We start from the raw sequence: 18,897 nt of genomic DNA, 5'->3' as shown, positions 1-18,897 counted from the left end.
GATTAGTGGTTTATTTACTCTCCTTAATTGTCCAAGAACTCAGGAAGTAAAATTTATTTGAAATTAAAGCTATTTAACATTTTATCATGTATAAGTAAATAAATAAATATTATTCTTACCTTATTAAAAAAACGGTGTGAAAATTTAATAATAATTATTACATTACTATTACTAATTTTCATCGGATTAAAAATATAAAATTAGACACTTGTTGGTTGGTAGTACTGCGTCATAACTGAATACAACTTCACACGTGTGATTGTCAACACGGTCAACACTTGTTTATCATGGCGTCCTTTAAAAAAACAAACGTTAAAGTTTTTACAAAAGCAGGACCTGAATTAACGCCGGATAATATTTACTGGAAGAAATTTTCGGTGAGTTATTTATTAATATATGTGTTTTCAGTGAAAATTATCGATAACATTCTTTATTTTGATACCACGTGGATGTACATAACCTCTAATTTTTCACGCTTTCGAATCAAAATTTAGATGTCTATTAAATATTAATCATTTACGCTTTAAATTAGTCTTTTGTTTTATATTCCTTTTAATGGAAACGTCAAGGAAAAAAGAGAATTGTTTTACAGATATTTTACTTTTTGTTTAGTAAGGTTATGTTCGATAAAAACAATTTTCAAATCGAAAAGAAGTTCTAAACATTTTTCAATGTTAATAAATATTATTATTATTACCTAGGTATATTATAATAATAATAATCTGTCCTCACATAAAGTTAGTATTGTTTTATTCCAATCATATTCCAATCTTTTCTTTTACAGTTCGAATTGTTATGTCAAAAGTTTGACAGTTAATTTGTAAATAATAAAATAGGTGGAGTAAGAAAATTTCACTCCAATTTCAAAAACTATAAAAAGGAACAGTTGCAATTTTTAAAAATAATTAATTATTCTATGAATTGTTTATTTTTGTATTTAAATAATTGAATTATGATTTAGAGTAGGATTCTTGAGAAATAATTAAATTTAAAAAAGTTTTTAAATTTCAATCTTTGAAATTCTAATTGCTGTAAAAGTCAAATAATATTTAAATATAAAAAATTATTAATTTGTTAGCTTCCTTAAAAATTAAAAGTTTTGAATAATATTATTCAAAAATTCTAAAAAATTAATTGAATTTTGTAAGACTTGCGGTTCAAATTTTTATAAAAAATTTTCCTAATGGTTTTAGTTAAATTTGGAAATTTTTGAGAAATTTTTGAAAAAATTGCAATCCCGAAAATAATTGTAAAAAATTGAAAAAATAGGATATTTTGTAAAATTTTATATTTTAAAGAATTTTATTTTTTCATTTTACTTTACAAAATATCAGTTACTTTAATAAAAGTTCTCTATACAACTTAATAATTTTAATTAAATTTTTCGCAAGAATTCAATTATTTTAAAAAAGAGAAATTTTTTCGAAGAAATTCAGTTGAATTTCAAAAAAAAAAAAATTTTTGGCTAGAATTCAATTATTTAAAAAAAACATTCTTGTCAAGAATTCAATTATTTTCAAAGAATTTTATTAAATTCTAAGCAGAAATTCAATTTTATTTCAATAAATAATAAAATTTTTTGTGGGCATTAAATTATTAAAAAGAAATAATAAAATTCTTCCTGTAAATTTTAATTGTTTGAGAAAATAATTAAATCCCTGCGGAAATTTTTATTACGTTTATAAAAAATAATTTATTCCCTGCAAAGAATTTTATTATATTTATAATAAAACAATAATTTAATTCCTGTAAAGAAGGTCATTATTTATCAAAATTAATGCATTGCAGCGAAGAATTTAATTATTAATGAAAAGAATTGAATTTTTGATATGATTTTTATTATAGACTTTTGAAATTAATTCTTTCAAAGAATTTTATTAAAAAAATTTTTAAATGACCTAATTCCTTTGAAGATTTTTAATATTTTTAGAACTAAGTAAATTCCTGCAAAAGATTTTTTCATTTATTTGAAGATAATTTATTTATTTGAAAGATGTAATTTGGAAATTCTGAAAAAAAATTAGATTTTTGAAAAATAGTTATTAAAATTTTTTGAAGATATACTTGAATACCTGAAAATAATTTTAAAAAATTGAAACACTTGGAAATTTTGTAAAATTTTGTATTTTAAATAATTTTACTTTTTCATCATTATAAATTATCTTTAACTATAATTTTATTTTTGAAAATACATTATTCTATGGATTTACGAAAATTATTCTATTTAAATATAATTTAATTCTCGTCGTTGAATTCTGATAGCAATTGATTTAAAAAAAATTTCAGTTAAAATTTTACAAATTAATTGAATATTTAAAGCATTATAACAAGAATTTTAGGAATTAATTAAATTTTAAACGTTTTTAAATTAAATTCCTTGAAAATTTAAGGGAAGCAAAAGTATAAAAATATTTAAATTTTTATTTTCAAAAATTATTAATTATATTATTTTTCTTGAAAAATTCTTAAAGTTTTTAATAATCTAATTCAAAAATTCTAAAACATAATTGAATTTTGGAAGAATTGCAATTGCAATTTTTAGAAATAATTAAATTTCAAAAGGTTTTTCATTGAAATTAGGATGAAATTTTAATGATGAAAAATAAATAAGAATAAGTTTTTAATTTTTTTTAACAAAAAGTATTGAAGTTTTGAATAATTTAATTCAGAAATTCCGAAAAATTGTTTCTTGAAAAAATGAAATAAAAATTTTCTAAAAATAATTGTATTTACAAAAATAATTTTAAAAAATTGAATCAACTGAAAATTTTGTCAAATTTCATTGAAATAAATTGAATACTTTAATGGATCTTATTACTTTACTTTTAAAAATTATTTTGAATTATAATCGTATTTTTGAAAAATTCTAATTGAAAATTTGGAAAATAATTGAATTTAAAAAAAAAATTTTGAAAAATAATTTAACTTTCCAGTGGTTCTCAGGTACCACTGGAAAGTTCAATTATTTAATCAATAATATCTTACATTCAAGTTGCTGTTAAAAATATCTTGGCGATTTCTAAACCAGTTGTTCAAATAATTAAATTTAAAGAAAAACTGTTAGAAAAATTATGTTTTCTAAAAAATGAAAAATTTTCATTAAATTTCAAAAAGCAGATCTTTTAAAATAAAGGTCCCTGAAGTTGCCATCGATGCTCAGCATCGAAAAATATTTTTTGCACTAAATCGAAAAAAATTACGTGATTTTTCTCAAGGTTTAAAGTTAAAAAAGTACTTTTCAAATTGTTTTTTCTTTCAAGGTGAATGAAAGTAGTGAAATTAGTTAAAATTTTATCAATAAATATTAGAAAAAATATATTTCGATGCTGAGCATCGATGCCAACTTCAGAAACCTTAAAATAACAATGGCAACGAAAATTTCAACTTTAGAAATAAATTTCTTTGACAGTGAGGCAAATTGTAAGGAATTTTTATAATTTGCAGGCTCCAGTATTAGTGAAGGAATTCGGTCCAATTGATTACATTGATTTTTCACCGGCTGAACCGTATCATTTTGCAGTGACATGCTCGGTACGAGTACAAGTTTACAATCCAATAACAAAATTGGTGACAAAAAATCTCAGTCGATTTAAGGAATCAGCTTACGGTGGATCATTTCGTAAGGATGGTAAATTACTTTGCGCGGGTGGTGAGGAGGCTTCAATTAAATTATTCGATGTGAGTAGTCGAAGTCTTTTACGATTATTTGCCGGTCATAAGGCGCCGGTACATCGGACATTCTTCACTGCCGATGGAATCCACATTGTATCATTTTCCGATGATAAAACGACAGCACTATGGGATATACCGAGTGAAAAACAAATATTGTCATTTGACGAGCATACGGATTATATAAGAGCAGGTGCAGTGAGTCCTGTGTCTCCTGATATTTTTGCTTCTGGGAGTTACGATCGTACTGTTAATCTCTACGACACGAGGACGAATAAAAAAATATTTACCGTCAATCATGATTCACCGGTGGAAAGTGTTTTGTTTTTGCCATCGGGCGGAATTGTTCTCTCTGCTGGTAAGAACATTTGATTTCTTTTTTCTTTTTACAAATGTTGGATAGACTTTTACGATTTTTACGCTATTTTTTTTAACTATTCTGAATTTTTGTTTCTTTTTTGTTTGCCACATAAACTATAAAATTTTTACCACGAATTCAAATACAAAACCTTCAATTTTTTATATTTCTGACAATAATTAATTTTAAATAACTTAATTCTTAAAGAACTATCATAAAATTATTACTCATAAATTATTTAATGAATAATTGACACTTGAAATAAACAAATAAATAATGTTACTTCAATATTTAGAAATAATTCAAAAGGTTTCAAATTCAGATCCTTGAAAAATATGAATTTTTCATACTTTTAATTAATAATTCTGTAGAACTAATTTTTTCGAAAATATGTCATTTCAATTCTGTTGAAATTAGTATAGTTTTTTAATATATATTTAATATTTTTTTTTCTTCCCTGAAATTCAATTATTTTCAGGAAATTTAACAAAAATCTTTGCGAAATTCAATTATTTTCATAAATAACAATATTCATCACAAGAATTCAATTATTTTCAAAACTAAAAAAGTTCTTAACAGAAATTCAATTATTTAAATTTTCGTCAAGATTTCAATTACTATCCTTATGAAGATTATTCGTCAAAATTCAATTATTTTTAATAATTTTAATAAAAATCTTTGCAAAATTTCAATTATTTTCAAAAATATTTCCCATTTTTATGAATTTCAATATCTATTCTAATGAAATTTCCCAAAATTAAATCACTTATTTCAATAAAATTTTACGCAAACACTCAATTATTTTCATTAATAATAAAAATTTTACAGGCAATTCTATTATTTACAAAGTTTTTATAAAAATTTCTTTGCAATAATTCAAATAATTTCATAAATAATAAAATTTTCTTACAGGGATTTAATTATTTTGATAAAAATAAAATTCTTTTTAGGAATTCAATTATTTTCAAAACTAATAAAATTCTGGTCAGAAAATCAATTTTTTTAAAAAATTGTTTTTAAATTCTTGTCAAGATTTTAATTATCTTTATAAATAGCAATATTCTTCGTCAAAATTCAATCATTTTAATAATTTCAATAAAAATCTTTGCAAAATTTCAATAATTTAAAAAAATATTTTTTCAATTTAATTATTTTTATAATATATCTAATTTGATAACATTTCACAAATTAATTAAATTATTTTTAAAAAATGTTGATTAAATTCTACGCAAACATTCAATTATTTTCAAAACTGCTTGAATTCTTGTTAAGATTTCCATTATCTTTAAAAATAGCAATATTCTTCATCAAAATCCAATCATTTTTAATAATTTTAACAAAAATCTTTGCAAAATTTTAATTATTTTCATAAATATTTGTAATGTTTCCTAAACGAATTAAATTATTTAAAAAAAAAATTTGATAAAATTCTAACCAAAAATTGAATTACTTTCATAAATAATAAAAATTTTACAGGAAATTTAATTATTTAAAAAAGAATTGGTTTACATTTTTTTTTAAAATCCATTATTTAAAAATTATTTATAAAATTCTTCGCAATAATTCAATTATGTTCATAAATAATAAAATTTTTTTACAGGGATTCATGATATATTGTAATAATAAAACTCATCTCAGAATTTCAATTATTTTTATTTAATACAATTTTAATCGAATTTCTGGAAAAAGTTTATTAAAATTCGTTGATAGAATTCAATTTTTTTTAAATTTGTTAATAAAATTCTTTATGAAAATTCAATTTTAAGAAACATTCAATTATTCAATGAATTATTTATTATTGTAGTTAAATAATCGAATTCCCGTAGAATTTTCTAACAAAAATTCATTTAAAAATGAAGAAAGCATTTTAAGTTTAATTTATAATTCTAAGAAAGTTTTCTAATATTCTTATTTGTTATTGGATGTCAAAGAGGTTTGAATTTGAAAATTTTAATTTCTAGGGAAAAATAATAATGATTTAATATTTATTTAAAAAACAAGTTATTATTTTGGGTCCAGGAAAAAATGAAAATTTTGTCTGGAAATCAGGGATAACCAAAATTAAATTTTTGTGGCAACCCTGTAAATTTAAATAAAATTAATTTTTATCGAGAAACAAATAAGTATTTAAATACTTTTTTATAACAAAATTATTGAAGTTTTGAGTGCGTACCTTATTTTAAAATTCTGATAATTTAGGTTTTCGAAAAAATTTTAATTACATTTTTTTGTAAGATAATTGAATTCCCGAAAATATTTGAAAAGTTTTCAAAACAATTATAAATCTTAAAAACACAAGAATAAATTACAGTTACAATTTTTAGAAATATAGTTGAGTTTTGTTGTGTCTAAATTATTAAATTCTTGAAAAATATTCTGAAAATTGTTGAAAATATTTTATCGATTCATTTTTTTTTTACAGGTGGAACAGAAATAAAAGTATGGGATACACTCACGGGTGGGAAATTATTGGCGAGAATGTCAAATCATCATAAAACGATAACTTGCCTAACGATCGCTTCAGATGGACACAAAATTCTTTCCGGTTCTCTGGATAGACACGTGAAAGTCTATGACATCGGAACTTATAAAGCTGTCCACACTTTAGATTATCCAAATTCAGTTCTTAGTTTAGGCATCAGTGTAAGTTTCCAAAAAAGAGTAAATATTTTCGTATTCATTAAATTTATTTTATATTTAAAATTTTATTTACTTAAAATTAACTATTTCATTGTATTTACATCATATTTAAAATTAACTATTTGTAATACTTTTTTTCTTTTTTTGACATAATATTGTAAATCGATATGATTATTGTAAACTGATTAATTAACGAAATTATTTATTAATTAAAAATAATTTGCAGAAAAATGACGAGACAATTGTGGCGGGAATGGTGGATGGTTTAATATCGATAAGAAGACGAGAGGATGATCCAAAGGATGTAAAGAAGAAACGTGAGAAATCATCGTTTCGATATTCAATCGATAAATTACATTCGCGAAGTTTGGATGTATTGGTTCGTGAGGAGAATAAGCAAATAATGGGAAAATATGACGTGTGCTTGAGAAAATTCCAATACTCAAAAGCTCTTGACGAAGTCATGAAACCATACGTAATGAATAAACAACCACACGTGACGGTTGCACTACTTCTTGAGTTAATGCGACGTCAAGGTTTGAAGCAGGCCCTCGCCGGAAGAGAAAACAAATCGCTCGTTAATATTCTTAAATTTTTAATCAGACACATAGGAAGTATTAGATTTGGACGAGTTATTCTTCACGTTACCAATGTACTCATGGGTAAGTACTTCACATTTTTAATATAATTCATTTTCAATTTCTGAGAGAAATTTTATCATTTTTAAAAATATTTCAATTTCTTCAAACCATTTTATTATTTATATGAAAATAATGGATTTCCTTATTATTCTTCGCAGGAAATCAATTATTTGTTTCAATATGTAATATTAATTATTATTAATTAACTATAATAATCGTCGTATTCATTCATTCATTCTGTCCAGTCTGTCCACACCTGAAGTTAGTCATGGTTATTCTTTTGTTTTTTATTCGTTTTGATAGAAAATAGAAATAAAAAATATGAAATAACGATTTTTTAACATAATTCATGCTTTTGTTTTTTATATGTTTTGATAGATAATAATATTACATTTCTTTATTTTATTATTATTTTTTTAATTAAATAATATTATATTATTTTTATTTCTCAAATAATTCAAAAATATTTTTATTAATCTAAAAAAATTATTATATTATTCATTATTTCCTTTGTTTCTAAAAAATTAGCATTTTGTAACAAACATTTTAGAAAATTGACAAAAAATGTAAATCCTGTGAAATATTTTCTTTTTTTTAATATAAAAACTTCATTACTTGACAAAATTTTGACTTCTTTCTTGACTCTAAAGAATATTCTGATTAACTCTAAAAATGATTAGATACTCCAAAAAATGTTCCATTACATTTATTTACGAATTTCTTTAATTCTAAAATTATTTGAAAACATCAATAACTTCTTTTCTAAATAAATTTTAATCATTATTATTTTCCCACAGGAATAAATTATTTTTAATAATTTTTGAAAAAAGTTCTTTGAGAATTTTAAAATCCATTTGTTTACGAAATTTAAATTATTCAGAAATTCTTCAACTAAAAACGAATTAAAAAATAAATACTTCAAATAATTTCAAAAAAAAATTCAATTAAACTTTTTTAAAATAATTAATTCTACAGAATTGTTAGTTATAAGTATGAAAAATACAAATTTTTAAAGAATTTGATTTGGAACCATTTTAAAATTTAATTATTTCTTAAAATTCATGCTATAATGCTTTTAATATTCAATTATTATGTAGACCTTTAACTGAAATTCATTTTGAAATAAATTTTTATTAGAGAATTCAATAATTTAAATGCAAAAATAAATAATTTATTGAATAATTAAAATTTCTTAAAATTTAAGTCTGATAAAGAATTTTATCAAAACATTTTTAAATTCATTTTTTGAAGGCACAAATATGAAATTTTATGCAAAGTTAGCAAAGCAGTGATATATTTTGTAAATTTCAATTTTTAACGAAATTTTTTTTAATTTTTGAATTAATAATAGGCATTATTATTAATTATCTATTAATACTAGGAGAAACTACACGCGCGCTTTAGCGCGCGTTTTTTTAGTTGTCACCTGTAATAATTTCAAAAGATAACATTTTTGTAATTTTTCATAAATTTTTCGAAGAATTTTTTATTGAAATTTTGTAAAGATAATCGAATTTCTTTTGAGTAATGATAATAATAATAATAAATTAAATACTTTGTTTGGCGGGCGTGACATTTACTACTTTTATTTATATTATTTATTATAAAAAAATTTTAAATACAAATTTCATAAAATTCAATTATTTTTTTAATTTTTAAATAAAAAATTATTCCAAAATAATTAATAAAAAATAATTTTTTCTCGATAGTTTTTCAAAAATTAAATTATTTAAGAAAATCAATTTTAAATCTGTAAAGTCTAATTATTGTTAAAAACAGGAAGAGTTTGAAATATATAAAATCTTTTCAATGTTGAAGAATAACATTCAGAATTTTCTTATGAATTCTTGAAATTGAATATTATTCCAGCATTTTTGACAAAATTTTCTGACTTTTTCCTGATTTCCCTGAATAAATTTAGAAAAATATTAATTAATTTTTTGGCGCCTTAGCGCGCGTTATTTGTGCTAGTATTAACTTTATTAAAGTCTGTGGTTTTTCATTCTGTCCGTTCGCAGTATGAAGTTAGTTGTTAGTTATCATTTGCGAATTATTATCATGATTTTTTTGTTTGTTTATATTTTTCGTGATGTTTTGACATTTCCGATGTTATGTTATGCGGTAGTGCGGGTGTTTTTAAAAAACGTTAAATTGTGACAAGAATTATTGTGTTTGAAAAATCGTGGAAAAATATCTGGTATCAGGCGAGAGGTTACCGTTTTCAGTGGAAAAAAAACTGTAGATTGGTAAATTCTAATTATTAATTAAAATTTTCTTCTTAATTAAATCATTTATATTATTTCATTTTATTTTGTTAAATAAAAATCTCAAAATAACTTAAAAACAAATTTTATTCGTATATCTTATTATTATTATTATTATTTTTTTTTATTTATAATTATAATTGATAATATTTATTGTATTTTGATTTATTATTATTATTGAAAATTTTATGCATTTTTAAAATCTAAAAAAACTGAAATATCGAATTGTCAATAAAAGTTGTATTATTTTCAATTTTCAACGATTATTAATTTTAATTAAAAAATTCAATTTTCCTGAATCAATAAAAAATATCGTTCTAAATTTTATTACATTGGTCGTTTTCGTAAATTACTATTCAATAATATTAATTATTCAAAATAATTAATTTTTTAATATTTAATTTTTCAAAAATTTAATTAATCTTCAATTATTAACTTATACAGTGCAGGATCTAGAGTCTAAATTTTTTGGGAAGAGCGATCCCTTTAGTGTGTGCTTTTTTTGATTGCTATTATGAGTGATAATAGCTCCTGGTTCTTTTATGTTTAAAAAATTGTTCGAAATAATTAATTTTTCAAAAATGAAAAAAAAAAATTCAATTGTTTCAAATTTTAATTAATTTTAAAAAAATGATTTTACACAAAAAATTTATTTATTTTTAAAAATAATTGCAATTCAAAATCTATTTGAATTTAGTATTTTAATAAATTACTTTTTTTATTATGTTAAAAATAAATTGTTTTTTTAAATATTTTATTAATTTTTTACAATATTTGAATTTTAAATAATTCAAAAGTCAATTATTAATTATTCAAAAATAAATCAAACAATTTTAATTAATTCAAAAATAAATTATTCTGTTTTTAATAAAAATTTAATTATTTTGAAATCATTGAAAAATGTAATTGTTCAAAATAATAATTAATTATTCAAATATCAAAAATACAATTAATTCAAAATTAAATTATTTCATTTTAAATAAAAAATTGAAATTAATTTATTGGCACTTACGTAAAAAATAAACGTATTTCTGTGTGTGTTTGTGTGTAGAATTAACTTATAAGTGCTTTCTTTTGCAAGAATTAAACTTATCGTTATCTTCTGTTCAAATAAAATATAAAATGTTAACGTTTTTTTTAACACAATATTATAGAAAATAGATTTTCTAAAAAGAAAAAAAAATAATGAACTTAAAAAAAATACTTTAGGCACCGCCTTTCATTTCAACTATTTAAATACTATCAAGTCTTTTAAAGACTATATAAAGTCTTCAAATCATGAAAAATACATAATAAAAAATTGAATTATTCCGAAATAAAATTCAAAAATCAACAAAACAATCAATTTACAATTAGAGCCATTTGGGGTAATTGTAAACAAGGGATAAATGTAAACAATAGATGTTTCAACTAAATTTACAAATTTAAAAATTAGTTTTAAAAACTTGAAAAAAATTGTTCATAAATTTAAATTACTTTAAAAATATCCAATTAAAATTATTAAAGAAACACAATTATTAAACAAAAAATAAAAAATAATTCTTCAGAAAAATTTAATTAGGGTTTCCAAAATTGATTTAATGATTTTTAGCGAAAATTGAATTATTTTCATAAATAATGACATTTTTTGAAGAAATTCAATGATTCTCAAATTTTTTGCAAGAATTTAAATGAAATTCAATATATTAATTTTAATTAAAGAGGCATTTCACGTCAGAAATATCACGATTTGCAAAGGGTATGCCGATTTTCGCAAAAGTTTGTGGGATTATAGTTCTATATAAGAGACTTCTTTCCCCCAAATTTTTTCAAAAAAAATTCAAAATTGTTGAAGATACGCCATTTTGAATTTTAATATTAATTTTATAAAATTTTGAATATCTCGGAATATTGTTTATGGATTTTTATGAAATTTACACATTTTTCAGGTAAAAGTATGTACTTTAAAATGCAAATAAAGTTAATAAAAAAAAAATTAATTTTTAAATAAAAAATTAAAAAAAATTTTTTAAAACAATTTTTTGTTTATTTACTCCTCTCTGAGAAAAATGTTATTAACATATTTGGATTCCTTATGAATTCACCTTTAATTTCATAAAAAAAAATTGATGGAGACTCAACTGGTTCCAGAGATATTGAATTTTTTGTAAAAAAATAGTCATAGTTACAGCAGCAATGCACGACTGCGGTAACGTACTACGCGACTTGTGCAGTATGGTGCTATGGCGCGGCGACGCTTTTTTTTACAAAAAATTCAATATCTCCGGAACCAGTTGAGTCTCCATCAATTTTTTTTTATGAAATTAAAGGTGAATTCATAAGGAATCCAAATATGTTAATAACATTTTTCTCAGAGAGGAGTAAATAAACAAAAAATTGTTTAAAAAAATTTTTTTTAATTTTTTTATTTAAAAATTAATTTTTTTTTATTAACTTTATTTGCATTTTAAAGTACATACTTTTACCTGAAAAATGTGTAAATTTCATAAAAATCCATAAACAATATTCCGAGATATTCAAAATTTTATAAAATTAATATTAAAATTCAAAATGGCGTATCTTCAACAATTTTGAATTTTTTTGAAAAAATTTAGGGGAAAGAAGTCTCTTATATAGAACTATAATCCCACGAAGTTTTGCGAAAATCGGCATACCCTTTGCAAATCGTGATATTTCTGACGTGAAATGCCTCTAAAATTAAAAATATTGAAACATAAAATTATTAAAGAAGATAGGAAACAAAAAAGTAAATTACAACTAAATCAAAGAAGATAGAAGAAGAAGAAGATATTAATATAGAGAGAAGATATAAAGATAGAAGATGTTAATTGAATAATTTTATATTTCTAAAAAAAATGTATTTTTCATTCTTTCCAGCATTTCCATTTTTTAAATTTATTTAAAACATTATAACGTCATAATAATAATTAAAATACCCTTAAAAATAATAATAATCATTTTAAAGAATTGCTATTTTAATAGAAAAAATATATTTATATATATATTAAAACATAAAATTATTAAAATATTAAACAAAAAAAAAATATAAACTGCGAACAGATATTTTCAATTAATAAATAAAAATTTTAATTTATTTATATAAAAAAAGAAAATGCAAAAATATATTAATTAATAGAAGATGAAATAATTTCTTTAATGGCATTTGAACCATAATGACGTCACAATTTGTTCACAGCATTTGCTAAAAAATTGTGACATCATAATGGTTCAAATTCGCTGAAAAAATAAAGTTTTAATTATTTAAAATAAAACGTTGAAAAAAAAATGCACGCGCGCTCGCGCGCGTCAGTTTTTGCTAGTACTATATTAATAATCGTTGTATTTCGGTAATCTGTTCGCAGTTTGAAGTTAGTTGCTGTTTGCTTTTTTGTTTCCTAACTTTTTAAATGTTTACAATTTTTTAATGTACTGAAAATCATTGAATTCTTGTAAAGAATTTATAAAAAAATTTAAAAATAATTGAATTCATTTCAAGAATATTATCAACCTTTTTTCAATAATTGAATTCTTTCGAGAAAATGTCATTAAAATTGTACTGAAAATAATTGAATTTTTGGCAAGATTTTTATTAAAATTCTTTAATATAATTGAATTGCTTTGAAGAATTTATTTCAATTTTCTTGAAAATAATGAAGTTTTATTTATAATTTTTACTGAAAATTTTGAAAGTAATTGAATTTTATGAAGAATTCAATTATTTTCAATAATTGTAATAAAATTCTTTGCAAAAAGTCAATTTATAAGTAATAAAATTCTTATCAGGATTTCATTTATTTTCAATACAATTTTAATTGATTTCTTCGAAAATTTCAATTATGTATATTTAAAATTCTTGTAAAGATCTTCGAGAAAATTCAATTATTTTAAGAAAATAATTAAATTTTTTACATGAGTTCGATTATTTAAAAAAATTTTAACACAATTCAATCCAAGAATTCAATTCTTTTAAAAATAATGAAATTTTCGCTGAAATTCAATTATTTTAAATAGAATTTATTACATTTTTTTAAAATTCTTCGACAGAATTCAACAATATCAATAAATGGTAAATTTTTCTCTGGAATGCAATTATTTAAAATACAATTTTTATAATATTCTTCTAAAAAATTCACATATTTTTATAAATTTTGCAAAAATTCAATTATTTTTAAAAATATTAATAATATTCAATTATTTAAAAAAGTTTTAATAAAATTCTATTCAAGAATTCAATTATTTTCAGAAATAATTAGATTGTTGATGTACTGAAAATATTTAAATTCTTGTAAAGTATTTGTAGAAAAATATGAAAAGAATTGAATTCATTACAAGAATTTTATCAACACTTTTTTTAATAATTGAATTCTTTCGAGAAAGTGTAATTAAATTTGTATTGAAAATAGTTTAATTCTTGGAAAGATTTTTATTAGAATTCTTTAAAATAATTGAATTGTTTTGAAGAATTTATTTCAATATTCGTGAAAATAATAGAGTTTTTTAAAATAATTTTTACTGAAAGTTTTGAAATTAATTGAATTTTATGACGATTTTCTTTTAAGTTTTTAAAATAAAAGTGTTTATTATTAATTGTAATTAATAATTTTCATATTAAACTATATTAAAATTATTCAAAGAAAATTAAATTCTTTTTAACAATTTTATTAGACTTTTTGTAAATAATTACATTTTTTTTAAGAATTTAATTAAATTTCGTAAAAATAATGTATTTTTTTAAAGTAATTTCAATTGAAATTTTTGAAAATAATTGAAATTTACAAAGAATTTTATTAAAAACTTTTGAGAACAATTGAATTGTTTAGAAAAATTTTATTGCAATGGTTAAAAATAATTGAACCTGATAGAGAAATTTTATTAAAATTATCTTGAATATAATTGCATTTTTTCCTAAAAATTTTATTAAAATTGTATTTAAAAGAATTGAATTTCTCAGAAGAATTTAAATAATATTTTGAAAAATAATTGTATTCTTTCGAGAAATTTTATTAAAATTGTATTGAAAATAATTGAATTCCTCTGAAACATTTTATTATTTATGAAAATAATTGAATTTCTTTGAAGAATTTTATTGTTTATGAAAATATTTTAATCTTGCGAAGAATTTTTTTTTATGAAAATAATTGGATTTTTGCGAAGGATTTTACAATTCATAAAAATAATTGAATTTGTTTCGAAGAATTTTATCTGAATTTTTGAAAATAATAGTTGAATTTTTTGAAGGAATTTTATTAAAGATTTTGAAAATAATGATTTTTTTAAAAAGAATTTCATTAAAATTGTCGAAAAAATTGAATTTATATTACAATTTTTGAAAATAGTCGAATTTGCTAGTATTATATAATTCTTGTTAATCTTAATAATTAATTTTTATTAACTCTTTTATTTTTAATTGAATTAATTTTTATTATTAATTATTTTATTCTTAATTCATAATTTATACTTTAATTTTAATCGAATTTAATTTTATTTAATTATTATTCAGACATCTACGAGGATCATTTAGAAGAACTAAGCTCAGAGCCAAGAACAATGTTTAATCTTCTCTCGAAAAAATTGGAGGAGGAAGAGGATTTAACAGTGACTTTAACTGAATTACAAGGACCGTTGCAAATGATTTTATCGGCTGCTGAAACATTAACGACAACAACTTCAATCGATCCTCCAAATTTAGAACCATCGAGTGCCGCACAGAAGAATCTTGTCCTAAGTATATCGTAATTAGATCTTTTTTTTCTAAATTAAAAATTAAAAATCTGTACATATAGTTTTTAAAATAAAAAAAAGAGAGAAAAACTTTATTTTTAAACGTTTAAGTAATGAAAATACAATTTAGTAAATATAGTGAATTAAATACAACACGGAAAAATACAAATTAATGACATGTTTAAAAAATTAATTAATCATCGCAATTTATTAATTTAAAGTTCCTATTAAGCGTTCAGGACTTTTTAAGAAGTGTTTGCCACGCGGCTGATGAAGGAGGAACAGGTACCACCCATCCCATTGGAATTGGTTTTCCATTTGTGTCATAGAATTTGTCCCACATTGTCCTGTAAGTTTTTATTATATCAAAAACATTTTTCTTTGAGATTTTTTCATTTTTTCAAAGCTGATTCTATATCTTTTTCAAATTTGTCATTAATATTATTTTAATCTTAAAATAATAATAATTATAATAATATTAATAATAAGAATATTGAAATTATTATTGTTATTGTGATTATTATTTGTAATACTATTAATGATAATTACTATATTGTTATTAATTGTATTTACCTGATTGTTACGAAGTTTAGAAGATTATTTTGAAGAAAAGCATTTTTTGGCAATCGCTGTCCAAAGAGAATTTGCTCCCAATTATTGAAAGCGTGCATCTTTTTTGTTTCTTCCTTTTTTTCATTGTCAGTTTGTATCATTAATTTTAATCCTTGCTCCTCGAGAGAATATTCTCGATCTAGCGCCGTCCAGTGTTCAACAAGTTTGCCTAAAAAACAAATACAATAATTTTTCATAAACAGAAAGTAAAATATTGCTATAATTATATAAAGTAAATTTTGATATAATTATAATGTAAATTTTATAATGAATAGAAAGTGAATTTTACTATGAACAAAAAGTAAATTTTACTATCAACAATAAAAAGTTTGCCATAAGTCACAGGAAAATCCAAAAAAATCAGGGAAAATAAAAATGGTCAGTGAAATTAGAAAAATATCAGTGAATTTTATCAAAAAATACTGGAAAAATATCAAATTTTCAGAATTACTACAAAAATTCAGGTTTTTGGTGTTTGAATTTGAATTTTTCAATAACAACGGATTCAAAATTTAAAAGAATTCACTAATTAAATTAATTAACTAAATATTATTGATTATTTTCAAAAATTTTAATACAATTCTTTGAAGAAATTCAATTATTTTTGTAAATAATAAAATTCTTCGTAGGAAGTTAATTATTTTTTTATAAATAATAAAAATCTTCGCAGGAATTCAATTATTTTCAAAAATTGTATTAAATTTTTTCACAAAGATTCAATTATTTTTAATAATAACACAATTATTTTAACAAACTTAATTACATGCATAAATTTTAGTAGAAATCTTCTAAAGAATTCAATTATTTCATTAATAATAAAATTCTTCGCAGGAAATCAATTATTTTTCATAAATTTGATTAAAATTCTTTGTAAAGATTCAATTATTTTCATTATTAATAAAATTCTTCAAACAAATTTAATTATTTTTATTAATAATGAAATCTTTCTCAGGAATTCAGTTATTTAAAAAAATTTTAACAAATTCATTTATTTTTATAAATAATGAAATCCTTTTCTGGAATTCAATTATTTTAAAAGAAATTTAATAAAATCTTTAACAAGAATTTAATTATTTTTATGAATATTAAATTTTTTCTCAAAGATTAAATTATTATCACTAACAACAATATTCTTCGAATGAATTCAATTAGTTTTGAAAATATAAACAAAAATTTTTACAAAAGTTCAATTATTATTAATGCAATTTTAATTAAATTCCTCAAATGAATTGAATTATTTTTAAAAATTTGATAATATTCTTTATAAGAATTCAATTATCCTCAATGCAACTTTATTTCAATTTCTTTGAAAAATTAATAAAATTTGTCATAAGCAATTATTTTCTATTCTTGCGAAGAATTTTATCAAAAAATTTGAAAATAATTGAATTCCTTGGAAGAATTTTCTTGTTTATGGATTTTTTTTTAAATAATGGAGTCCCTTTAATAATTGTAATTGAAAATTTTGAAAGTAATTGAATTTTATAAATAAATTCTTTCAAGTCTTTAAAGTTTAAAATAATCGTGTTTGTTAATAATTGAAATTAAACACTTTAATTATTTTATTAAAATATTGAAAATAATTAAATTTTTTCAAAGAATAGATACTATTAAAGGTTTAGACAATAATTCAATTCTGTCAAAAAATATCTATATAATTTTTTTAATATAATCGATTTTGTTAATAATTGTAATTCATAATTTTACTATTAAATGTTACTAAAATTATTGATAGAAAATTAAATTCTTTTGTAGAATTTCTTTTTGTTTTTTGAAAATAATAAAGTTTTATTTTTAAATAAATTGAATATAAATTTTGAAAATACTTGAATTAATCAAAGAATTTTTTTCAACACTTTAAAATAATCATGTCAGTCAATAATTATAATTAAAAATTTGATTATTGAATTTTATTTAAATTGTATTGAAAATAATAATTTAACTTTATTTTTTTAATTATTTTATTTATAAAATAAAATAATTTTAAACAATATATTGTTATGTATATTGTTAACAATACATAATTTAAAATATTTATACTTAATTTAATTAGTTTTACATTATTTATTTTATTAAGAAAATAAATAAAATCAAAAGAATTAAATTGAAATTAATTGAAATCGTATAGTTGATTAAAAACATAGAAATGTAAAACAATTTTTACTATACCAATGATATTGTTGAATGCTTGATCGGCCGCTTGAGGGAAATTTTCACCCCGTGCTCGAGCAATTTTGACTTTAACATTACGAAAATTTTGCATTTCCTTTAAAAGTGAGGAGAATTTTTTTGCATCACTTCGTTTACCACGAACATCGGCAAGTACAATATCCGCATCTTTACGCAATATCTCCTCTTGTTTTTCCCTTGCAATTAAATCCTGTTTCTTTTTAATCCAATTATCAATTTCAACATTTAATCGTTCACGTCTCTCTTTATTTTCATTACGAATCGCATCGCGTTTTCTTTTTTCTCGCAAACGCTTTTTCTTTCGTTTCGACAATTTACGTTTCATTGTCTCCATAAATTTTTCGTCCTCAAACATAATTGACAATGTTTCTACTTGATTCTTCAAATTTTTCGCTATTTCCATTTTCGTTTGCCACTCGTTGTCAGGTAAATTTTTATACTTCATTTCAGTGCAAATACTTTTTATTGATTGATTCAGTTTGTAAATAATTCGTACAGCTTCATTAATTTCTGATATTTTTGGTAATTCCTTCTCGGTAGTTTTCAATTGACACGGATTTTCTTCGTTATCGATGAAATTATTTATAAATTCCGCATCTCGCTTTCTTGTCAATAAATTAATTGAAGGTTTTTGGAAATTTTCTTGAAATGAAGAAGAGGGAAACAAATTTGGGACGAAATTTTGTGGTGGGAGAAAATTCTGGGGATAGTTGATTGGAAATGGGGGAGGAAAGGGAAAACCTGAATAACCAGGATTTGGTCCTGGGGGATAATTGTAATTAAACATGATTACGTTTAGATA

General features: G+C 20.9%; 2 protein-coding genes across 2 annotated transcripts; one reads left to right on the top strand and one right to left on the bottom strand.

Moving 5' to 3' along the window:
- The first annotated feature begins 220 nt into the window (after positions 1-220).
- On the top strand, positions 221-15,388 carry LOC122511396 (U3 small nucleolar RNA-associated protein 15 homolog). Its single transcript, XM_043626601.1, has 5 exons — positions 221-377; positions 3,445-4,027; positions 6,450-6,670; positions 6,894-7,329; positions 15,073-15,388. The coding sequence occupies exons 1-5, from the start codon at positions 288-290 to the stop codon at positions 15,306-15,308; spliced, it is 1,566 nt and encodes a 521-aa protein (XP_043482536.1). The 5' UTR covers positions 221-287; the 3' UTR covers positions 15,309-15,388.
- Positions 15,353-18,886, bottom strand: LOC122511405. Its single transcript, XM_043626610.1, has 3 exons — positions 18,075-18,886; positions 15,867-16,074; positions 15,353-15,640 (listed from the first exon to the last, which is right to left on the bottom strand). Exons 1-3 carry the CDS (start codon positions 18,880-18,882, stop codon positions 15,529-15,531), a joined length of 1,128 nt encoding a protein of 375 aa, XP_043482545.1. The 5' UTR covers positions 18,883-18,886; the 3' UTR covers positions 15,353-15,528.
- Between the last annotated feature and the right edge of the window lie 11 nt (positions 18,887-18,897).

The sequence above is a fragment of the Leptopilina heterotoma genome, unplaced genomic scaffold, assembly GCF_015476425.1.
Source record: "Leptopilina heterotoma isolate Lh14 unplaced genomic scaffold, ASM1547642v1 Lhet_121, whole genome shotgun sequence".
Classification (NCBI taxonomy): Eukaryota; Metazoa; Arthropoda; class Insecta; order Hymenoptera; family Figitidae; genus Leptopilina; species Leptopilina heterotoma.
The sequence above is the reverse complement of the archived record's forward strand: the minus strand, read 5'-3'. Positions and strand labels throughout refer to the sequence as shown.